Source organism: Cetorhinus maximus, chromosome 17 (genome assembly GCF_964194155.1).
Source record: "Cetorhinus maximus chromosome 17, sCetMax3.hap1.1, whole genome shotgun sequence".
NCBI lineage: Eukaryota > Metazoa > Chordata > Chondrichthyes > Lamniformes > Cetorhinidae > Cetorhinus > Cetorhinus maximus.
Window position 1 is genome coordinate 65,499,677 of NC_135895.1, and position 25,459 is coordinate 65,525,135.

The 25,459-nt window shown below is 42.7% G+C and overlaps 1 protein-coding gene across 1 annotated transcript in view; it reads left to right on the top strand.

Moving 5' to 3' along the window:
- The window catches only part of kifap3a (kinesin-associated protein 3a), a 229,571-nt gene that overhangs the window by 127,276 nt on the left and 76,836 nt on the right, over positions 1-25,459 (top strand). The window contains exons 15-16 of the mRNA XM_078561360.1: positions 5,789-5,914; positions 23,369-23,467. Of these exons, the coding sequence (XP_078417486.1) occupies positions 5,789-5,914; positions 23,369-23,467 (225 nt within the window). The remainder of the gene's footprint in view (positions 1-5,788; positions 5,915-23,368; positions 23,468-25,459) is intronic.

A 25,459-nucleotide genomic window follows, 5' to 3' on the forward strand; every position in this document is an offset into this window, starting at 1 on the left:
CACATTTTCCCGCATTATATTCCATCTCCCAAGTTTTTGCTCACTCACTTAACTTGCCTATATGCCTCTCCAGACTCTGTATCATCCTCACCACTTGCCTTCCCACCTATTTTTGTGTCGTCTGCAAACTTGGCGATAGTACATTCATTTCCCTCATCCAAGTTATTAATATATATTGTAAATTATTGTAGCCCTCATAATCAAGGCTACAAATTTAGTTTCCTTCATAAAAAGGGTAAAATTTCATTTTCATAGGAACATAGGAAATAGGAGCAGGAGCAGGACATTCGGCCCCTCGAGCCTGTTCTGCCATTCAGCTCGATCATGGCAGATTTTCTACCTCAATGCCATTTTCATGCTCTATCCCTATACCCCTTGATATTTTTAATATCTAGAAATATGTCGATCTCTGCCTTGAAAATACTCAATGACTGAGTCTCCACACCCTCTGGAGTTGAGAATTCCAAAGATCCACCATCCACTGAGTGAAAAAATTCCTCCTCATCTCAGTTGTAAATGGCCAACCTTTTATTCTGAGACTGTGCCCCCTGGCTCTAGCCCCAGCCAGGGGAAACATCCTTCCTGCATCTACCGTGTTGAGTCCTGCAAAAATTTTGCATGTTTCAATGAGATCACCTCTCATTCTTCTAAACTCTAGAGAATATAGGCCCAGTCTCCTCATTCTCTCCTCATAGAACAATCCTGCCACCCCAGCGATCAGTCTGGTGATCCTTCATTGCACTCCCTCTAAGGCAAGTATATCATTCCTTAGGTAAGATAACCAAAACTGTACACAATACTCCAGGTGCATTCTCACCAAGGATCTATATAATTTCAGCAAAATTTCTTCACTCCTGCACTCAAATCCTCTTGCAATAAAAGCCAATATATCATTTACCTTCCTAATTGCTTGCTGCACCTGCATGTTAGCTTTCAGTGACTTATGAACAAGAACACCCAGGTCCCTTTGGCCATCAACACTTCCCAATCTCTCGTCGTTTAAGAATTACTCTGCATTCCTGTTTTTCCTACCAAAGTGGATAACTTCACGTTTTTCCACATTATATTACAGCTGCCATGTTCTTTGCCCACTCACTTAGCTTGTCTAAATCCCCTCGACGCCTCTTTGCATCATCCTCTCAGCTTATATTCCGATCTAGTTTTACATCATCAGCAAACTTGGAAAAATTACATTTGGTTCCCGCATCTAAATCATTGATATAGATTGTGAATAGCTGATGCCAAAGCACTGATCCATAGTCTGCTAGTCTCAGAATGACCTGTGATTCTTATTCTGTTTTCTGTCTGTTAATCAATTCTCAATCCATGCCAATATATTATCCCAAATTCCGTGTGCTCTGATTTTCCTTACTAACCTCCTTTGTGGAACCTTATTGGCAGCTTTTTGGAAATCCTAATACACCACACCCCCTGGTTCCCCTTATCTATTCTGCTAGTTACCATCAAAAAACTCCCAGCAGGTTTGTCAAAAGTGATTTCCCTTTTATGAATACATGTTGACTGCCCAATGTTACCGTAATTTTCCAAGTGTCCAGCTATCACATCCTTTATAATGAACTCCATTTTCCCTACTCGAGATATCAGGCTAAAATGTCTGTAGTTCCCCATTTTCTCTCTCCCTCCTTTCTAAAATACCAGGGTTACATTTTCTACCTTTCAATCTGGAGGAACCATTCCAGAATCTAACACATCCACTATCTCTACAGCCACCTCTTTGAACACTCTGGGATGTAGATCATCAGGCCCAGGGAATTTATAAGCTTTCAATCCCATTAATTTCTCCAGCACTACTTTTTTATAAATATTAATTTCTTTCAGTTCCTCCTTCTCATTAGTCCCTTTGTTCTCTAGCATTTCTGGGAGATTTTTTGTATTTTGCTCAGTGAAAACAGACACACAGTATTTTTTTAGTTTCTCTGCCATTTCTTTATTCCCCATTTTAAATTCTCCTGCCTCTGCCTGTAGTGGGCCCACATTTGTCTTTTCTAGTCTTTTCCTTTTTACATATATATAGAAGCTTTTACAATGTGTTTTTATGTTTCTCACTAGTTTACTTTCGTATTCTATTTCCTCTTTCTTTATCAGTTTCTTGGTTATCCTTTGCTGAATTCTAAAATGCTCCCAATCCTCAGGCTTACTACTTTAGGCAACTTTATAAGCCTCTTCCTTTGATCTAATACAATCTTTAACTTCTGTTGTTAGCCATGGTTGGATCACCTTTCTTGCTGGGTTTGTGCCTCAAAGGAATGTAAATTTGCTGTAAATCATGTAATAATTCTGTAAATGCTAGCCATTGTCTTTATATTGTCATACCTTTTAATGTAGTTTCGCAATCTACCACAGCCAATTTGCCTCTCAATCTTTCGTAGTTTCCTTTGTTTAGATTTAAGACCCTAGTTTTGGATTGAACTATATCACTTTCACACTTTGTAAAATTCTATCATATTATGGTTACTCTTCCCTGAAGGCTCTTTTACAACAAGATTTAATCAGCTCTTTCTTGTTGCACAATACTATATCTAAAACAGCCCATTCTCTAGTTGGTTCCTCAACATGCTGTTCTAGAAAACCATCTTGGATACATACCAGGAATTCATCTTCCACAGCATTAGTGCTAATTAGGTTTACCCAGTCCATATGTAGATTGAAGTCTCCCATGATTACTATATTACCTTTGTTACATGCACCTCTAATTTCCTGATTTATACCATATCTGATACTATCACTGTTGTTTGGTGGCCTATAAACAACTACCAATGTTTGCTGCCCCTTGCTGTTTCTTAGCTCCACCCAAACAGATTCTACATCTTGATCTTCTGAGCTGACCTCATCATTTATTAACAGCACTACCCCACCTCCTTTTCCTTTTTGCCTATCCTGCCTAAATGTCGAATACCCTTAAACATTCAGTTCCCAGCCTTGATCACACTGCAGCCACGACTCCGTAATGACAATTAGATCATACCTGTTTACTTCCATCAAGTGCCATCAATTCATCTACCCTTTTGTGAATGCTGTATGCATTCAGATAGAGTGCCTTTAATTCTTTTTATTATCTTTGCTTTTAGCTTTAGCTTTATCTGCTAGCACACTCAAGTTTGTATGCTTTTTGACACCAGTTGGAACTCCATTTTTTTAAAAATGGAATATAATTTATTTAATTCCTGTAATCTACTGCCCTGGTCACAAGCAGCTTCTGTGTCTGATGAGTTGCCTGCTTTGAGACTTAGTGGATAAAGGTAGTCTTGGAGCTGCATTGTGCATCAGTGATTAATCAGGTCCCTTAATCGGTTAGTGCAAGCCCTCCTCCATTTCCCAAGTTGATGTTAATTTATTCTTTGATTTTGCATTCCTTTCATAATAAATTGCTTTCATCATAAGATCATGCTTCAGTTTATAAAACTGTTTTTGTATTATGCTCAGTTGATTTGGGTTTGCAGTTGGCATCTCATCTGCTTTGACAAACAGAAAACAATTCTTGTAAATTGGGACATTTGCACCCGATGCCATGAAGGATCTTTGATATGATTTAGATTACTCTCCAATGACAGTTGAATGTTTTTTTTCTAATCATAAATTAGTCACAATGAAGTTCATCAGGCATCCTGTTAATTACAGTGATGTGACTCTTTCAGTAAGTAGAAATAAATTCAGCCTTGTAACACCTAGTACAGGTTATTCCACTGAACAATGTTTGTTCAAAAGATATTTGCCTTTCCAGAATGAAAGCTTTTTGATTCTGGTTATATTTTCTGTTGACCAATAATTCTTGGTGATTCTGTAATTTGCGTGTTTCTCTCCCTGAAGTAGTCATAATCTCAAAATTTTCTGTTGCATTTAGTTCCTGTTCAGAGCAACTGCTTAATTTGTAATAAGTTTTTGTTCATTTTGTACAGTCCTCCCCAGTAACGTGAGGTGTTCTTGACCATTCTCATGCTGTATCCACACATTTAAATGGTACCTTTTAAAACCAAATTTCTTCAGACCACTTTAATTTAATAATAACAGAAATGTAAACTCCTTCTGGTACCTCTTTCTCTTGGTGAGGGAGGAAAAGTCCTTATTTTCATTTGATTGTGTTGACTTATGACCTGATCGATCTTCAATTTGACTATGTACAGAAATGTATGACTAAGATGGTAATAAACAGAAAAATATGGTTGAACTTTCCACTACTTGGAGGTTACTTCTAAGTCGCTTGGTAGTACAGAACTTGAATATTGCTGAAAAGAGAAATGTGTTGCCAAAGCTTTTCATCTTGCACTCATCAGATTGGTTGGCAAGATGACTCCAATTAATCAATCAGCACCCTTTTCTCCGAGAGTATAAATTGTTGTGACGAGTTGAAATTTGGCATTCTTACATTTGCCCTGATGAGTAAAAGATGAAATTCTTCAACAACATCCCTCTTTTCAGCAATTCTAAGTGTACATGTGACATTTTTTAGTGCACGCCAATTTATGAAAAACAGCGCATTTGTACACAAAGATAGGAACAGAAAGAGATTTTCAGCCTCTCGAGCCTGTTACATCATTCAGTTGGATCATGGTAGATCCGTACCTCAACCCTATTAATCTGACTTTGCTCCATAATTCTTTGATACTAACAAAAACTTAACAATTTCAGTTTTGAAAATTTCAGTTGATTGAGTACTGTTACTATTCCACACAAGCACTCTCCTTCCTTCTATTGTAGATCTCAGCACATCGTTGTAATTATTTTGCTCAGTTCCGAGCCTGTTTTCTGTGGAATGTATATTTATATGAATATATCCATTTTAAATGCTTCACATGTCAACAAAGCACTTCTAAATTTCAGACATTGTTAGTTAGGAATACTTGGCAGCCAATTTGTGCATGTTAAAATGCCACAAATAGCAAAATACAGTTAACCTGTTTGTCATGGTGGTTGAATGAGGATGTTGGAAAATTCTCTGCTTTTCGCTGAATAGTGCTTTGTGAACTTATATATTTACCTGTTTCGACATATGCTTTAACATCTTGTATGTAAGGCAGCACCTCCACCACTGCAGCACTCAGTACTGCAGTGTAACATTGGCTGCATTGTATGCTCAAATTACTGAAAAGGAACCTGAATGCACAGCCTTTTGAGTTTGAGGTGAAAGTACTACTACTGAGTCAAGCTGTGATACTTGAATTGCGCAGTGTTCTTTCTTTGTTATGCTATAGAGCCTTTTCACTTTTGCTATGGATGCTGGGATGCTTGTACTTCCTATTTGTGTTCTATTGCTTTCTCATTCTGGAGAGCAAATTAAGTAGAAGAAATAGAGCTGCCATCAAAACTTGGGAGTAGTTCTCAGGATCATGTGCAGCATGAGGTAGAAACTGAAATCTACTCTTCGAGCCTGCCTTTTATCTTTTTTCCTGCCATTTTGTTTCTATGCCCTGGACGATAGCCAGACCTCTGTCAATACCATCTATAACCCAGTCAGTCTGCAGTGTGCACAAATGGCCCAGCATGTCTCTGGTGTTTGATTAGCTCTCTCTCTCCACCCCGACCCCTTTGATGAAATAGGTCTGGCTTCCATTCAGTGAATTTCCACAAAGGGCAGTTGAGAGAGGAAATGTTTAACTTCATTCTAGGATGGGGCATTCATGCAAGTGATCCTTGAATGTATCACTTGGAGCCCTCAGTGAAATAGCAGGCTAAGTGGAAGTTTCAAGCTAGGAACTAAATGTAATCATTTTCTGTCAGTAAGTATTGTCGAGCAGATTACAGTAACACATTTGTTTTTCTGATTTATCAGGTTCAACAGAAGATGACCTGGTTCTGGAAGTGGTAATAATGATTGGTACGGTTTCTATGGATGATTCATGTGCTGCAATGCTAGCAAAATCGGGAATTATTCCTGCTCTTATTGAACTTCTAAATGGTAAGGATTCACGGAATATACTTTATTCCTTTTTACTTTGTTCTCATTAATTCAGGAATGTTCTGGGTAATGGAACTCTTCACAACTCAGGCATGCAGTATCTGCATCAAACAGTGAGATTTTTTTCCAAAACAAAAAATAAAAAATACCTGGAAAAACTCAGCAGGTCTGGCAGCATCGGCGGAGAAGAGTATAGTTGACGTTTCGAGTCCTCATGACCCTTCAACAGATATTTTTATTCATTTATGGGACGTGGGCATCGCTGGCTAGACCAGCATTTATTGCCCATCCCTAGTTGCCTTTGAGAAGGTGGCGATGAGCTGCCTTCTTGAACCACTGCAGTCCCTATGGTATAGGTACACTTACAGTGCTGTTGGGGAGTGAGTGGGTGGGGCGGGGGGGTGGAAGTTCAATGATTTTGACCCAGCAACAGTAGAGGAACGGTGATATATTTCCAAGTCAGGTTGGTGGGTGGCTTGGAGGAGAACTTCCAGATGGTGGTGTTCCCATCTACCTGCTGCCCTTGTCCTTCTGGATGGTAGCAGTTCTGGTTTGGAAGATGTTGCCTAAATAGCCTTGGTGAGCTTCTGCAGAGCATCATGTAGATGGTACACACTGCTGCCAGTGTTCTTTGATGATGAAGGGAGTGAACGTTTGTGGATGGGGTGCCAATCAAGTGGGCTGCTTTGTCCGGGTTGGTATTAAGCTTACTGAGTGTTGGAGCTGCACTCATCCAGGCAAGTGGGGAGTATTCCATCACACTCCTGACTTGTGAATTGTAGATGGTGGACAGGCTTTGGGGAGTCAGGAGGTGCATTACTCGCTGCAGGATTCCTAGCCTCTGACCTGCTCTTGTAGCCACAGTATTTATGTGGCTAGTCCAGTTCAGTTTATGGTCAATGGTAACCCCCAGGATGATAGTGGGAGATTCAGCAAAGATAATGCCATTGAATGTCAAGGGGCGATGGTTTGACTAAAGGACATACCTGGGCAATTTTCTACATTCCTGGACGGGTGGCAGTGTTGTAGCTGTACTGGAACAGCTTGGCTAGGGGTGTGGCAAATTCTGGAGCAGAAGCCTTCAGTACTGTTGCTGGAACATTGTCAGGGCCCATAGCCTTTACGTTATCCAGTGCTTTAAGCCTTTTCTTGATATCACGTGAAGTGAATCGAATTGACTGAAGACTGGCACCTGTGATGCTGGGGACCTCTAGAGGAGGATGCACAGTAAAGCTTCCTTTACTCTGTGTCAACCTCAGAAGAACACTCCCTGATTTGGTGTGGCATTTTTCCCATTCTCAACTAGCATCATGTAGCCTTTATGAGTGAGATTTTCAGATAAAGCCATATTAGGAGCAGAGACTGGATTATGAGTACCCAAATTCAATATGATTCTTACAGCCAAAATACAGAGGAGACTTTCATTCCATCAGCCTGGACTGGATTTAAATCCAGATTCCAGAGCTAAAGGGTCTGCTGTGCTATGTAGTTTCCTATACATTACAATGTCGATTGTGCCATTCAACACTTTATTTCTTTAATTGAACTTAAACTCTAGTATTGGTACGAATGCTATATTGGGAGGCACCTTCATTAGATAAGGCTTCAAATCCAGATTTGCAACTAGGGACAAGCAATAAATATGGCCTTACTGGCATCATCCACATCCCAAAAACAAATATATTTCTAAAAATTGCACCCTGGAGTCCAAACAATTTCCAGCAGAACAAACTAAGATACTGGCTTCCCATCAGAAATTTCATACACAAAGCAAAATGCAACAGTGCTGTACATATTTGTTCATTGGTTTTTTGACAGTACTCTAATTGCTACCTCAGAATCTGGGAAGTACAAGGGCATATTTTGTTCCCAATTCCCTCTATGGCCTTAGCTTCCCTATTTCTGTAACCTCCTCAAGCCCAGTAACCTTTCAAGATATGTGTTCCTTCAATTCTGGCCCCTTGTGCATCTCTACTTTGAAATGCTGCACTGTTGGCGGCCTTGCCTTCAGCTGCTGAAGCACTAAGCTCTGGAATTCATCCTTAAGCGTCTCCAAATCTCTACCTCCTTTTCCTTTTTTAAGACCCTTTCTTAAAACTTTCCTCTTTGATCTAGCTTTTAATTATCTCATGTAATATCACCTTACCTAGCTCAGTGTCAAATTTTGCTTTATAATACTCTAATGAAGCACCTTAAGTTGGTTTATTATGTTAAAGGTGCTGTTTTGTTTTCCACACAGGTCATAATTTACAGATAATACCACTACTGAAAATTAGATTAAAGGAACAAAAGAAAAAGTCAAGTACAGAAGTATTAATGCACAATTTTAATCTCTCAGGCTTAAATTTAGCACAGAAAGGTATAAATATGATGCACACAGGAGGAGTAAAATCCTGATAGCTACATCATGGAAATATCTTTGTACTAATATGTACTTCATGTTTTTGAGTTGGTGGCCATTTGCTGCTTCATCAAAATGCACCTTTAGGCTCTGATGCAAGCCAATAACTTGAATATTTTGAATTCTGCATCAGCAATGCTTTGCCAACACAAGCCTGTTAAAGGAATTCAAGGCATTAATCTGAATTGTTAGTTTTTTGCCTTACCTACAGGATGCAATCTACTCTTGGCCCAAAAACTGCACAAAACTGCTTTTCTTAGAACTTTGACTTTGAGGCTTATTTTTATTTTGTGTGACTCTTCCTTTAAGAACAGTGACCACATTCAACCTCTAAATGGGCAAGTGGGCAGCTAAGTTTTATTAAATAATGCCATCTGTATTTTTCTGTACTTCACAAATAGTGTTCCAATATTAAAATTTGCAAATTAACCTATCACTAGAAAAAGGTGACTCAGCTTGCCTGAGTAAAGTATGTACTTTTACCTGTTTCAGAGTATTACAATATCTGTCGAGACCAGTAAATTTTAAAGAGAGATTCAAACTTAGTCATTAGCTGAAAGAATAACCTGACAAGATTTCACATTTTAAAACATTTATTGTAACAGATGTTATGATCCCAGCTGAGGGTACCCCTGGACAAGCCTGATCCCAGAGTGGAACCCAGCTTGATAGACCCTAACTTTTAATTTGTTTGTTTAGATACGTGGAGAATAGCTACTGAACAATGTCACCGGAGTCAGCTAATGAACTTTTAACAAAAGAATAAAACATTTATTTAACAAGAAAAAAATGAGCTTTATTACAATACTCTTTCACCTACAAGGGTACCTTTACAGGTATACAGATTTATAAGGATAACACAAGTTACAAAAGCTAACTTGTACTCTAATGTCCACATTAAGTACACAGTCTATGTACCATTAGGCACCCTGTGGCCAGATACACCACACTCTGAAACCAAGTGACAGATGGCACCTCAACCAGATGCTATGAATCTCTCCTCAGCTATCCCCAGATGTTTGTCACACCATGAGCCAACTGGTCTCACTGCACTCTGCCTTTCACCGAGGGTTTCCAATCTCCACTCTCCAAGACCTTGCCTTGGAATCTTCTCCCAAACCAACGCTTTCTCTCAGATGCCTTCCGCAAGGGTTCACCCTCAGGATTTCGAACTCTCCTTCTGATGTTCCTCTTCCCTGGGTCACCACATGCTGTCTTCTACACATTCTCTCTCTCAACTGACTCAGCTGTCAACAGTACCACTGCTTCATATGTCCATAGCAAAACGTTACAGACCTTCAGCTGTCACTTTGGACCTTCTTGCTTCTTGCAAGCTGTTCTCACTTTAAATCTGCTTTCTGCAGCTTTTGTCTCTTTAAATCTGAAGCTTGGAGCTTTTCTCTCTGTCCCTCACTATTAACTTCACTTAGTAGGACCTTTTCCAGGTGCCTGTCCTTCCTTTGACTAGATTGTCTTCTTGGGACTTTCCCCTGTTTCTTTGCCCTTGGGACCTTTTGGTTCTTTTGGGAAATCTGCAGCTCCCTCTCCCAGTGTCCAGTCTCTCTGGGGTCCTGGTTTCAAACTGAAACTTAAAACTGCTGTTTCTTTAGTTTTTCTGTATGTCTGGGGAGGGTCCTGCCTCTCTGCCCCCCTGTTGCTGGGAACAGTCCAATTCTTCTACCCTTGTTTGTTTACCTTAGGTAAACTTAAAACTTAAGTCGCAAAACTCTCATTAGAAATGCAAGCACCTTTTTAAAGTGAAACTAAAACTCTATTTGACCTTTCTTAACACACAGATACAGAAATACAAATCAAAATTAAACATTAAAGCTAAAACTCATTCCTAACATCCACAAATACCAATATAACTTAAACTGTCTCTAGCTCCTAACACAAATGACTAAGAGAACACACTTGATTAAACAATATTTTCTTTTTTGTAGACAACTTATACTTTACCTACAGAAAGTGACATTCTGCTGCTATACTTATCACCCATCACACTCACCATGGAATTGCAGGCCTTGTAGCAAACAATCCATTGTTATTCCCAGCTTCCAGTGGGCTCCCCTATCCCCGTTTCGTTGAATAGTAACTTTGAGAAACTGTCTCCAGGCAATTTCCTCAGTTTTTGGAGAGTTTCTTAAATCCACCACCAGCAGTAAAGCCTCTTCTTCTTTCCCCTGGCCATGCTAGAACAAATGTCCTGGAATCCATAGATGGCTGCAGGATGTGTCTCTTTGACCAGAGACTGTCTCCTTCCTGCATCTGGCTATGGTAGCTTGCAGAGCCAAGCAGCATTTTCTCTCTGCTGACCACACAGAACCTCCGCTATCTGCCTGGGATATTCATGGATTTGCAGTGAAGCCTGTAATCTGATGTTAAAAATAGCTTCCTTTTCCCCCTTTCCCAACATGAAAAACATTAGCCTTGTATCTGGGTAGAAATGCTAATTGGCTGTCACTGACCTTGCCTCCTTTTCATCATAGAAGTAAATGGATAATTTATAGCACAACCTGATAAAACAACTGATACCTACAACACCTTGCTAGTACCTTGAGAGACTCGAGTCCAGACTTCCATGCCTCCGTGGTTGGAAAGGAGACGGGCGGGTTTAAAAATGGCAGATGGGACCCAATTCCGGGATTCGTAGCCCCATTCCTGGTGTCTCCTGTTTTCACTGGCGCGGAGTAAGGCTGCGGGCAGAAAGACCACACCCTGCACTCCTGACCTGGCTAGTTCACTTGCTGGGGTAGGCATCTCCTAGCCCCTCCCCCGCAATTTTCATGGAGTCGGGCCAGCTGTTCCACAACTCGTGGTTCAAAGATCTCAGAAGTTGTGACCCATAGTCTGGATTTGGAAACCTTTTGAAATGTAAGGCCAAAGGTTTTACTCATGCCCCAACCATGCCAGCTCAATGCCAGTTCAAGCTTCCTACCCACCCCCAATGACCCCTCAATCGTCTTTGCAACTCATGACTCTTCCATGCCCAATCATCCGGTACACACTATATACAGAGCCAGTGAACCCTATAGTAATAATGGCATGTGTGAAATTGCTCCAAAAATCGCATTCATAGTTCTTTGAAAACAATGTGTGTTCCTACAACTCTATTAAAGTGTCAATGAAACAGAAGCTTTAAAAATTTCACAACTCTTATGCAAATAAGCATTGAGAGATTGAAAATAGAGATCAGAAAAAGGACAACTTATAACCATATAAAGATGTCAGTCTTTAACAACAGTTCTGTCCAGCTGTGTAAAAAACCTCCTGCTCTCATAATCCTTTTATGAGTCCCACATCTCAGCTAAGCATGTATAATGAGGCTTGGTGGGCGGGGGTGAGAGCAGTGATGGGGTGTGAGGGTTGAGGGCTGGAGGGCCTAAAATATAACCAAACAACTGGGACAAAGTCCCAAAAAAACTGAGGCGGGCTTCCCAACCAGCCTGCCTCAGCACTTGGTCGCCTTCTGTGGCCACCTCCGATCTGCTTCTGCGCGTGGCAGGCCCAACTCTATCCTGCACGCCTATCCCCCCTGCCGACCCTTCCCCGGAGCAAAAACTGGGTCTCATGGAGCACTTTCTATCAAGGGTGGTCTGCCGGATAGGGAAATTTCCCAACTTGAGCTACCTTTCTCGAAGACGAAAATCCAGACCTCAGGATCTATTCACCATAAACTCAGAAACTGCTGCCATTGCCTCCAAATGTAAATACCATGCACCTTCTTCTCTGTGAAACTATCTAAACCCTCCCTTTATCTTTAACAATCAAATCACCCAGGCACACTGTCAGGCAAACTCAGAACAGGTCACATTATCCCCCTCCATTTACCCTAAATTTATAGTCGCAAAATATGGCAATTTTATAAACCTCACTTTTGCAACAAGAGACATAATATAGTAGCAATAATTTTGTTGTTTCTTGTGTGACCAAATTGCGCGTAGATGGACTTTTGTATTTTCTGCCAAAATGCACAGATTGGATCAAGTGAAGCCACAACTTCATTTTCCTTTTAATGGGTATTTGTTTGGTATGTTATTTGCAGATTTAAAGGGATTTGTAAATTAATACATACGAACATACAAACAAGGAGCCCCTTGAGCCTGCTCCGCCATTTAATAAAATCATGGCTGATCTGATAGTAACCTCAAATCTGCATCCCGTCTACCCCCGATAACCTACCACCCCCATGCTTACAAAGAACCTATCCACCCCTGCCTTAAAATATTCAAAGACTGCTTCCACCGCCTTTCAGGAAGAAAGTTCCAAAGATTCATGACCCTCTGAGAGAAAAAAAAAATTTGCCTCATCTCCATTTTAAATGGGCGACCCCTTATTTTTAAACAGTGACCCCTGGGGTTCTAGATTCTTCCACAAGGGGAAACGTCCTCTCCACATCTACCCTGCCAGGACACCTCAAGATCTTATATGTTTCAGTCATTTAGCATAAATTGCTATGATATTGAAATTGCTTTTTGATATTGGATCTGGTAATGACTGAAGAACCTTAGTTAAAGCAAGCAAAATTTAAACCAAGGTCAGTGCAAACTTTTCAGCAAGTATAGAATGAGCATTGTCACAATAAAAAAGCAGAATACTGTAATTACAAAGCAGGTTACTTAGCTAAAAAAATACAAGTTTCAGTTGCGACCCTTTGTTGCAATGGAAATGCAACTTTCATTTTTTGGATGCTGACTGGCCTACTGTGTTTATAGCATTTTTGTTCTGCACAGGTAGAGGCAGCTAATTAATAATGTATTATTACACTTAAAAATTGGATTACTACTAAGTACCTAAACATAAAAATCCTTAATATTTGAGCTTAGTTTGCTAGAATATTTTTTTTCATAATTTTAAACATTAATATGCATATTTATTTTGTAGCTTAAAATTACATTGCATTTGGCAAATTGAAAAAAAAATTAAGCACTTATGTAGCTTATGAAGATCTATGATTGATTTGGTTTGGCACTTGACATTAAGATATATTAATGCTGGACTTGTTTTAATATCTCATCTTTTATAAATAGCATTCTTATCATTTGAAACTATATCCTGATTGAAACGAGCTGAATTGAGTACAAAAGTGTAGGACATTTTGTGACATAGGCATTTCACTTCAGTGAGATCATGATATAACTGTGACTGAAGATGTATAATAATGTGATTGTTTCCTCCTCTTTATCCTCAATTCTGTTCAACTTGACTGGCAGCCAAAAGAAACTTCCTGTAATCTCACCAAAATACTTTGAAGTTTCCTAACATTTAAGTTTCAAAAAATGTTGGATAATTAAAGTGTCAAATTTTAATTCTGGCATGAGTACTATGCTTATAAAATGACATTCAGACATTTTGGTGATTCTGAATAAAATAATATAAGCCTTGGTGTATTTGCTACTGGAGAAACCATATAAAGTTCCATTCACAACTCTCGTTTTATTCTCCGATTCCAAAAGATCATCAGGCACATCCTTAACACTTCAATATTTATCAAAGAACGGCCTGGAGTTCACTGTCCACTCTCCATCTAAGAAGTCTTAGGTGCTTGAATTTGGCTCCCTGTATCATCTTCACCAATTAATTGAGTATGCTAATATTTGCATAACCAATACCCCCTCACCTTCCACCCTAGAAAATGAGGACTATGTAGAGGATAATATATGAATGAATGAATGAATGAACGAACCCCTTCTTACAAAATCATTAGAGATAGTGGGATCATGAAGTTGCAAACTACATTTCTTAACTAACCTTATAGGAACATAACTAGCACCATTTAAGTATTAAATGATAAAAATGTTTAGTGGATGCTGTCAACTAATGGAATTAAGACTTTAGGCAACATAACCAATTCAGTTATGTCACAATAATACAGCATTAGCTGACTTTCCTGATTATAAGCTGCTATTAAGCTAAATGTATGAGACTGAAATAAAGTATACATTAGTTTATAGTTAGATTCTTTATATAGCTGACAAGTTAACAGTTTTAAATAGCAAGTATATCGAAAGACTGATCAGCTTATTACTGATGTACTTGCTGCTTTGGCAATGCTTCGAAAATCTTATACAACATTATCACTGAGTTTGTACAGCAGAAAAGGTTGCCTTGCCTAGCCTTCTGAAATGCTTGCCAATCTCCTGGTATGTCAGAGGAATGGGCCTCCATCCATATATGCGATATCTGTCTGTCTTGAGGATAGGTCCAATTTACATGTAGGTAGATATACTCGGACAACAACTGATTCAAGTCTTATCTCTTTTTCTGTAGCCTATATTTTGATTTGTAAAGTCCATAAATTCAAAATTTTAAATCTAACGAAAATGTATTGTTTTTATAGTAGAGAGCAGGGTGGTGTTTTTTTTTACCCTTTCTCACTGCATGATTTCATAGGAACCCAGGAACAAGAGTTGGCCATTTTAGCCTGTTCCAACCTGTCTTTGCCCAATGACCCTTAATACCTTTGGTTAACAAAAATCTATCAATCTCAGATTTAAAATGAACTCATGATCTAGCATCAGTTGCAGTTTGTGAGAGTTCCAGCTCTTACCATCCTTTGTGTGTAGAAGTGTTTTGACATTTTCTTGAGTCAAAAAACACCATCTTTAATACAATTCATTCTCAAACAAACTTTGCGTTTAACTATGCCAAGTGAGATGTACTGAAAAGTTCACGGCTTTCAGTGTCAAACAGATTTGTAAATAAATTCTAGTGACCTTAGACTTGCTACTTAAAAAAACAGACATGCTGATTGGTTTTTCACTCTCAACTTCTCAGCTTTCTAAAACAAAGGGATTACTTAAAGTAACATTGTTTTTAGCCACCTGCCATTTTGGGGGCAAAATTGGGCAGGGCCCACATGTGGTAGGAGATTACCCCATGCCTGTTGCTTCCGATGCAGGTAGTTAAATGTTTGCAGTATTCAGTCAATGCTAAGTACACTGTTTGGTGGTGGCATGGCTGAACAGGAGGCACAACATTATGAGAAGCTAGCACCAGTTAAAGCTAGCGTGCAATCCTTAAAAGGCAGCTGTACCCTTTAAGAGGAGGAACATTATGGCTGGTACAGGTGTTGGCAGTCATTCTTCAAGTGCTTTTGATGTGGGAGCACTCAATAATGGCAAAACCTGGCAGAGAGCAGTGTCCTATGATTTTTTGGCACTGCACTCGAGATCTTGGTGTAAGAGGTGGAGAGGAGGAGAGATGTGATCTATTTATAGGGATCCAGGAGGCCTTCTAGACAAACTATGCAAAGACAATGTAACCAGATAGCTATGGCAGTCGCTGCCTAGAGTCAGATGACCTGGATACAGTTCTGCAAAAAGTTCAATGATCTCACACGAGTAGTTAAGATCAGCAAATGAATCTTCAAGTGACATACCCCAACAATTGCACCACTACCTTACACACTGTTCAGTGCATCATATCTCAACCACTTACCTAGCAATAATCTCCATCAATGAAGATTCATATCCAGCATAGCTTCACCTTGCCCTCATCCAGTTGCTGCAAGCCTTGCACACGCATCTCGCAGCTTGCACACACTGCCAGCAATTCATTCATGGCAGCCCCATGACCCAAACACATTACACCACACTCACTGACACAGTTCACTATCTCTTGCAGAACAAAGTGGTGCATAAACGGAGACAGCAGGACTTAACTGGTGGGAGACGGGCATGGCTGCATGCGTTGGAGGAATGAGTGGTTACTGTTATCGGCGCAACCCCCCAGGATGTTGATAGTGGGGGATTCAGCAATGGTGATGCCAATGAATGTCAAGGGACAATGGTGAGATTCTCTCTTGTTGGAGATGGTCATTGCCTGATACTTGTGAGGCACAAATGCTGCTTGCCACTTGTCAGCCCAAGCCTGCATATTGTCCAGGTTTTGCTGCATTTGGACATGGATTGCTTCAATATCTGAAGAGTCGCGAATGGTTCTAAACATTGTGCAATCATCAGCGAACATCCCCACTTCTGACCTAATGATGGAAGGAAGGTAATTGATGAAGGAGCTGAAGATGGTTGGGCCTAGGATATTACCCAGAGGAATTCCTGCAGCAATGTCCTGGAACTGAGATGATTGACCATCAACAACCATAGCCGTCTTCCTTTGTGCTAGGTATGACTGCAACCAGCAGAGTTTTCCCTTTGATTTCCATTGACTCCAGCTTTGTTAGGGCTCCTTGATGCCACACTAGGTCAAATGCTGCCTTGATGTCAAGTGCAGTCACTCCCGCCTCACCTCTGGAGTTCAGCTCTTTTGTCCATATTTGAACCAAGGCTATAATGAGGTCAGGAATTGAGTGACACTGGCGGAACCCAAACTGAACGTCAGTGAGCAGGTTATTGCTAAGCACGTGCCGCTTGATAGCGCTGATGATGACCCCTTTCATCAGCGGAGAAGGTGCTGTGGTGATATTGTCACTGGACTACCAATCCAAAGACCCAGGGTAACACTCTGGGACCCAAGTTTGTGTCCCACCACGGCATATGGTGGAATTTGAATTCAATAAAAGTCTGGAATTAAAAGTCTAATGATGACCATGAAACCATTGATGGTGGTTGTAAAAACTCAGCTGGTTCATTAAAGTCCTTTAGGGAAGGAAATCTGCTGTCCTTAACTGGTCTGGCCTACATGTGACTCCAGATCCGCAGTAATGTGGTGACTCTTAAATGCCCTCTGAAATGGCTTAGCAAGCCAATTGGTTGTATCAAACAATTGGTTGTATCTCTGCAAACCTGGCCTCTTGCGTATTCCTGATTTTAATTGCTTCATCAGTGACAGCTATGAGCCCAGGAATTCCCTCCCTACACCTCTCCTCCTTTAAAATACTCCTTAAAACTAAGCTTTTGGTCATCTTTCCAATAATCTCTTTATGTGACTTGGTGTCAGTTTTGTTTAATAACACTTGTGAAGCACCTTAAAATGTTTTACTACAGGCATTGCAAATTGTTGTTATAAATTGCAATGGTTTCTGTTCCCTCTCCCACACCATTACATCTGGATACCCTCAAGGATCTATATTTCTCATCAACATGCCCCTTGGCAATATCATCTGAAATCACAACATCAACACCACATGTACACTGATGACACTCAGCTTATCTCATCACCATCTCTCTCGATCCCCTCCATTGTCTCTGATTTGTCACACTGCGTGCCTGACATCTAATATTCAGAGGAGTAGACATTTCATAGAACTAAATATTTGGAAGCCCGAAGTCATTGGCTGGAATCGTCTTAGGTTTGCAGTAAGCATAGTAACAGGCAAGAAAAAGGACATTTTACCCGCCAGCTGCAGTGGCGCCTTTTGGCCGTATTATCCCGATCTAGCCTCATTAATCATGCATTCCCAGGAAGCACCTGGGTCGCTGGAGGGCGGGATCCGGTTCACCCACCAAGCCATCACTTCACCGCTTCTTCACGTTGGGCGCCATACCTAAAGCGCGGCTGTGTGCACACCTCTGTGCTTTCAGCCCAGGACTGCTGCACAGAAGACATGATCCCGAAAGGCAAGAAGACTGCAGCCCCCCAATTCAGTAACGCGTCCCTGGAACACCTTTTGAACGCTGTGGAAGCCCGCCGTGATGTCTTCTCCCCCCCCACCCCCCAACACCCCACTCTGGCCACATGAGGGGCAGTAAGGTCAGCAATCCGGCTTGGGAGGCAGTGGCAGCAGTGGTCAGTGTCAACGCTGCCCACAAGAGGTCGGCCATCCAGTGCAGAAAGAGAATGAACGATCTCCATGCCGCCAGGGTAAGTCAACCACCTCGTCACTCTAAACTCTTTCACTCTCAAGTCCATCACACATTCACTGGTATCTCACTCACTGCCAGCTCAAGGGACATCACCACTCAATCTCTCACACATGCCCTCACATCTCCATCTGGCCTTATCTGCTCTGGAAATCGTCTCCTCATCCCGTCCATGGCCCCACTCAACGTGCACACGTGCACACCTGGCATCCTTCTCATTTTGGCCGGGTATGTGCTTTGCTTACATTCTCTCCATCTGTCTTTATGCAGGACAAGATTGCACACAATAAAAGGGAGAAGTCCCAGACCGGAGTGGGGGTGGAGTGCTGGGCATCAAGGTCCTCACTTTCTTTGAAGACCGCATGTTAGAGCTGGCCAGAGAGGACATGGACCAGATCACCCTTCTGGCACCTCAACTGTGAGTCCACTGTCCTGTATACCGTGGTGGTCATACACTTATAATCTCCACTTTCTCTCATAGGCACATCTGCCATGTCGTCCCCAGGTAGCCTGGGCTCCGACTCCAGCACTGACAGGCCCTCGAATGAGGAGCCTGAGACAGCACTCTCGAAGACCCGTCACAGCGCTCACCCACACCCTCCACTTGTGCAGTGACACAAATCTCGGCGGGACCTACATGGACAGTAGGCTCGGGTTCACTGTCTGGTGAGCACAGCACACAGTCGGTTCCATAGCAAGCAAAGGCAGGGACACCCGAGGTCACCGGCACTCGGAGGATTGCTGGGGGCAAGGGACCTGCTGAGTCTGAGTCAGACGATGAGCCTATGAACTTGGTCCTCAATCAGTTGTTGGAGCTGCAGCGATAATCGCGGGAACAGCAGGAAGAAATAACAGCTGCACTCCTTAAATTGCAAGGCATGATGGAGGAGTCTGTCCGCATATAGTCCGAGGTGATTGCATTGTCATGCCAATACACCGAGGCCAACACTGGTAGGATGGCAGCCGCTATGGAGACCTTGGTCCAAGTACATTGGTCCTGCACTGCTGCGTCGGCTGAACTCCATCGCCTTTGCCATAGTTGGCCTCCAACAGTGTCAATGCGAGAGGGATGTGAGGCAGCTCAATCTCCCTCCAGCTTCCCCTTCTCCTCAAGGAGTCAGCCCGGGGCCCTCGGGCACCCATAGGGAGGAGGATCAGCAGGTGCACACTCCGAATCCCCTCTTCCTGTGACCCCAGCAGCTCCAGCTCCACAGGCTGAAGAGGATGCCACTGCCACACAGCAGGACCCAGAAAGCAGGCCGGAGCCCTACAGGTCTTGGCCCTCCTCAGGGCGTCTGTCAAGGTCATTGCAGGCAGGGCGTAGCAGTCAGCAGACTGTGTTGGGGGAGCGCCAAGACGTAGCGGCAGGGTTAGGAAAGTTAAGATGATGTAGTTGAGTAGCCTGGGCACGGGTATTAATCACTTGTACATAATGTTCACTTTGTTAATAAACTCCCAAGAATGCCTCCTTGCCTATAGCTCCTTGTTCTGATGAGCAGTGTTTGTGTCACTCAGATATGAAACCTTGGTCCCTGCACAAGATATAAAGGCAGGTGTCTTAGTCCAGGGCCTCTTCACTGTGCATTGTGCAACCTCCCTAGCACACTGATGGTGCGCCTTCACAGTCACATCAGTCATGCCTGCACCTCGATGGGGCTTATCATTGCTGCCAGAATGTCCTGGGCCGGCAGCACAGAGTTCCCTCATTCTCTCTGTGTGTTTTCAGCACCTTTGAGGTGCGGCTGGCACCCCCATCCCATCAGCATCTGTGTCCGGTGACAGTGTGGTCCTGAAGGTTCAGCTCACGAAGGATGCCATAGTGTCAGGAGAAGTTAAAGTTTACCTGCTGCATCTCCATGATATGACCCTGCTCACAGAGCGCAAGTGATCTTCCATCAGCCAGACTGAAGTCAAACATTCACTTAAGCTATGTGAGGATCTATGCAGTGACCCACTGCATGTTGTCATCATCCTCCTAGAATGTAGGGACTATGGGCATCCGCTGCATCTCCATGACAGGAGCCTTATCACAGAGGGTATGTGCGCTGCCACCAGCCAGACAGGAGTCAAACTTTCACAAATGCAATATGAGGATCTATGGTGTCTCTTCACTGCATGTCGTCATCATCCTCCATGAATCTAGAAGCTTTGAGGGCCTCCCGAGCGCGCCTGCCTCATCTGGCCAGTGAGAGGGCATCAACACCGTCATCCACACTTTAGAGGACCTTCTCACCCTCATCCCTGTCAACATCGTCCTTATTGGAGGAGACGTGCAGCTCCTACATCTTCTCAGCCAGCTCCTCTCCCCGTTGCAGCATCAGGTTGTGAAGCATACAGCAGGTGATGACGATGTGAGACACCCTCTGTGGACTATATTGCAGGGCTCCACCAGACCAGTCCAGGCACTGGAACCTCATTTTCAACATTCCTATGGTTTGCTCCACCAAAGTCCAAATTGCAGCACGAGCCTTTTTGTGCTTTCCCTCTGTTGCACTCTGAGGCTGCCAGACGGACGTCATCAGCCACGTCGTCTGCAGGTAGCCTTTATCCCCGAGGAGCCAACCCTGCAGCCTTTCTGGACCCTGGAAGATGTCAGGCATCTCACACCTATTGAGAATGTATAAGTCGTAGAAATTCCCTGGGAACCATATGCAGACCTGTAGAATGCGGTGGTCGCACACCAGCTGAACATTCAGCGAGTGGAAGCCCTTGCAGTTGATGTGGTTGACCGCTTGTTGCCACGGAGAACTGAGTGCAGTCGATGGCATCCTGCACCTGTGGGAAACCTGAGATCTGGGCAAATCCCTGATCCTGGGCGAAATGCGCAAAGTTGTGTGCCTTCGCGAAGATGGCGTCCGTGACTTCATGGATGCATTTGTGCTTGGAAGCATGCAATATCCCACAGAGGTCACCTGTGGAGCCTTGAAAGGAGCTGCTGGTGTAAAAAGTGAGCGCCTCGGACACTTTCACTTCCACTGGCAGCGGATGCTCTCCATGTCCCCGTGGCGCCAAATCCTGCAGTAGGTGGCAGATGTGATCGACCAGTTCCCTGGACATGCGCAGTCATTGGCGACACTGGTTCTCTATCATCTGCAGGAATGACAAGTGCCATCTATAGAGCCTGGGTCTAGCGAGGCGCAGGAGCCCCAGCTGCCCCTTCTTCTTGAGGGTGTTGCTCCTCCCTCAATCCAGCTAGGCACCTCTGTTGCTCTCTTCACCTTCATCTCCGCTCCCTGTAAGCTATGAGGTATACAGCTAGGTCACCAGACTCCATGCTCCTGATGATGTACTCCTGTAGGATGAAAGAGATAGATGCGTGGGTTAGCATGAGTGTACTAAGAACCTCTCCTGTGTAAGTCTGAAAGCCCCTTAATGCATCACAGAGAGTGTTGGCCACCAGTTGGATGGCCAGAGTTTAATGCGCTGCATGGCTGCCCAAAACCCCACCCACCTCCGCCCCACTCCACCTGACCGATTGGCAGCAGCTTCGCCCACTGGACTGCATGCTATGCTCTCAGCTCAGGCACAGGCATTCTCCTAAGCCGCACTGCAAGGCTGCACTTTTAGCTTGAACCCTGGGGGAGACTGGTCCAAACCTGAATGATGAAATTGCAAGGGGCTGTGAACACCTCCACCAGTGACTGCTCCATGGCCAGATTTAGCAAGGAGATTGTACAACATGTCCAGTCGTCCAATTGTTCTACAGCCCATTAAAATTTTCATTAATTTGCAGTCTGTGCCTGAGGGGTGAAAAGCTCTGGAGAATTGATGGCACTTCCGTGCCTCTGCTGCATTGCTTGAGTGGGCAGTTAAGCTAGGGGCCCAACTCCAAGCATGTCAATGTGGCTGCGCCTGAATTGTCTCAGCTGCGGAGGAATGGTCACTTTATACAAGATGTCCCTAATGCGTTGCTGCTTCCCTCCTCCCAGCCCTCCTCCTCCCCCACCCCCTGCCTGCATGTGCTTGTGCACTACCATCAGACCAGGCTGCTTTGCCCTCCCCAACTCGTCTCAGATGCAGGGCAGCCCTTGCCTTTGCCCCAATCGCAGTGCAGCTCTTGCCCTGGTACTGTTAGCCAACAGGGAAAAAGCGACTTGCCTGTGGCCTTGCCTGAACGCATGACGCCTCAACCTTGAAGTCAAATGGGCGACCCTTGCAAGCGCTGTGCGACCTCACCTCCGAATTCCTCTCAAAGTGCAGCTCGCCAGGTGCACGCCTCATAAATGCTGTTGTGGAACGTGCCCGGATGACCCAGCGTGGGGGCTGATTAACGTGTAGGGCTTATAATGATATGCAGATGTATTAAAATTATGTTCCTGATGTCGGTGGTGGGAAATATGGCCTGCCCTTGACGGGTGGAGCGGACGTTTTCAAACTGGTTTCATGATGTTGTGACACCAATTTTTGACCTTCCTGCCATATTGTCTGATCATGCCCGCCATGACGCCTGACATCAATGGGCACAAAATTCCGCCCATTGTCTTTGATCCCTGCCACTTAATCCGTTCCCTGGCCACCCGTTTGTCCCGCTTGTTGATACTTGTCTGAGCCTTAGCCAGGTCATCCTTGTCTTTGACCACAAGATGAACTTCTGACCGCACAGTCCATCACTAAGACTGCCAACTTGCACCTCTATAACTTCACCTGATTCTGCCCGTATCTCATCTCATCTGCTGCTGTAAACAAATCCACCCCTTCATTATCTCTCCACCTGACTATTCCAGTGCTCTCCTGGCCAGCCTCTCGTCTTCCACCTTAGATAAAATTGTGCTCATCCAAAACTCTGCTGTTGTATTTTAACTCTCTCAAAGTTCACCCAGCATCCCTATGTTTGCCATCCTACACAGGCTTCTGGTCTGACAATGCCACAACTTTAAAACTCTCATCTGTTTTTTTCAAATTCCTCCTTGGCCTCACCCTGCCATATTTTGAAACCTGTTCTTACCCTATGAGCCTTTGAAGCATAATAATTTTGGCTTCTTGTGCATTCACGATTTTAATCGCTCCTCCACTGGTGGTCGTGCTTTCGCATGCAATGGTCCTAAGCTCTGGAATTCCCTTTCTCAACCTCCCCATCTCTCTTCCTCCTTTAAGATGCTCCTTAAAACATACCTCATTGAACAAACCTTTGGTCATCTGTTCAGATAATCTTCTACTTTGGCACGATGTCAACATTTGTATTGGTAACACTCTTGTTAAGCGTCGTGGGCATTCGACACATTAAAGGCGCTATACAAATGTAAGTTGTAGTTGGAATCTCCTTTCATTGTATGTTTCTGCTCTTTTCCGCAGCCAAACAAGAGGATGATGAATTTGTCTGCCAGATTGTATATGTCTTTTACCAAATGGTTTTCCACCAGGCTACCAGAGATGTGATTATAAAGGAAACACGTATCCTTTCTGAATAACATTTCTTTTTCCCCTTTCTGTTTAGTTCTTAGGTCAACTTGATTCAAAAGAGAAGATCACAAGGCTGAAAAATTAAACTTGTTCAAATACTGTACAGTATATTGGCATTTTAGGTCAACAGGGATCAAAAACTTCACTTGATTTCAGTGTCCTGTTAATGTTTAAAGACAAAAATCTGTAAAAGTTAATAGCATATATTTTAAAGTTAATTTCTTACAGATGAATATATAATTACGATGTACAGGCTGCATATGGAGTTAATTAATGCACAGGCCAAATCCTACATTTACAGAGCGACTGAAAATGATTATTTTATGAAATTGTTCATTATGTACTTTATAATGCATTTTGGCAATTTAACTCACTGAAAAGTGTGTTAAAGTCATTGAAGATGATGAGTGGTGATGAATTGAGTAGTTCTGTTCCATTCATTTTATCTACTTCGACACCTTTTGTGCCTAAGAATGCTAGAGATTTACTTTGTAATTTTTAAAAATGAGCTGTTTGTTATTTAGTCTTGATTTATACTGTGGATATTAATATTGGCAGCTTGGATTTTAATGTGATGTATTCTTTAGAATCTTTAAAACAGGGGACAGGTGGGTTTTGTGAAGATTTGGTAAATGAAATGATTAGATTGCCACTAAACCTCACAGTCCCCTTGGATTGTTATGACATCTAGTCCCATTTGGATCCAAGCTTTGAAATCAAGATTATGATAGAGAGCATACATAATATTGACTTTTTAGAGTAAACCCTAATAAACCCTAATGAAACCTAATTTCAAACAACTTGAAAGGCATATTTGGTCTGTGATGGATAATAATAACTTTCAACTATATGAATAGACAAGGTGGTGTTAAGTAAAACAACATAAGGACAGACCCAACATCCTGAAAGAGGGCATCTATGAGCTGCTGTGGGCCATCAGCTGTAAAATTGTAAACTCTGGATTCTTTAATCTGATGGCCCAATCATTCCTTGATCACAGTCAAACCAGGAGACCAATCCCGGTTCATTGCAGATTGCAGAAACACAACAGCCACACTTCAGAATGAGATACCAATCTACTGAAGTCATTAAGAGGGTTACCAATATGATAAACACCAATCTCAGTATGCTATAAACAGCTAAGTAGTTCCATAAATAGGTCAGTGCAAATCTGTCCTAGGCTTACGAAATTCACTCCACCCAAATTCATGCCCATCTTTCCCAGAACTCCCAGGTTTGAATCCCTCCAATGGAGTTTTTGCTCCTGCCACCATCAAAAATTGCCTTTTATCAGTCAAAAATGACATCCTTTGTGACTGTGACAAAGGGAATTTATTCCTTATTTGTCCTTCTTCACCTGTCTGCAGCCTTTGACATTACTGATTGCACCATCCATCTCCAAAGCCTCTCCAACATGGTCCAACTGAGTGGGACTGCATTTATCTGTTTTCATTCTTATCTATGTAATCATAGCTGCAGAATCACTTGCAATGTCTTCTCTTCCTGCTCTTGCACCTTTACCACTGGTGTCCCCCAGGGATCTATCATTGGTTCCTATTTCTCATGTACATGCTGATCCTCAGCGAAATCTTCCAAAAACACGTAAACAACAGTCAGCTCTATCTCACCTCCACCTCTCCTCACCCCTTCACTGTCTAAATTGCCAGTCTGCTTGTCTAGCATCTAGCACTGGACGATCAGAAATTTCTTCCAATTAAATTTTGGGAAAATACTGGTAAAACCAAAGCTGTTGTCTTCAGTCCCAGATATAATCTGCACTCCCTAACCATGGATTCCATCCCTCACCCTGGCAGCTGCTTGGGCTGAATCAGACTGTTCACAATCTTGGTGTCATATTTGATACTGAAATGAGCTCTCAACCACATGCGTGCCATCAATAAGACTGTCAATTTCCACCTCCATAACATCGTCCAACTCTGCCCTGCCTTAGTGCATCTGCTGTTGAAACCCTCATTCATGCCT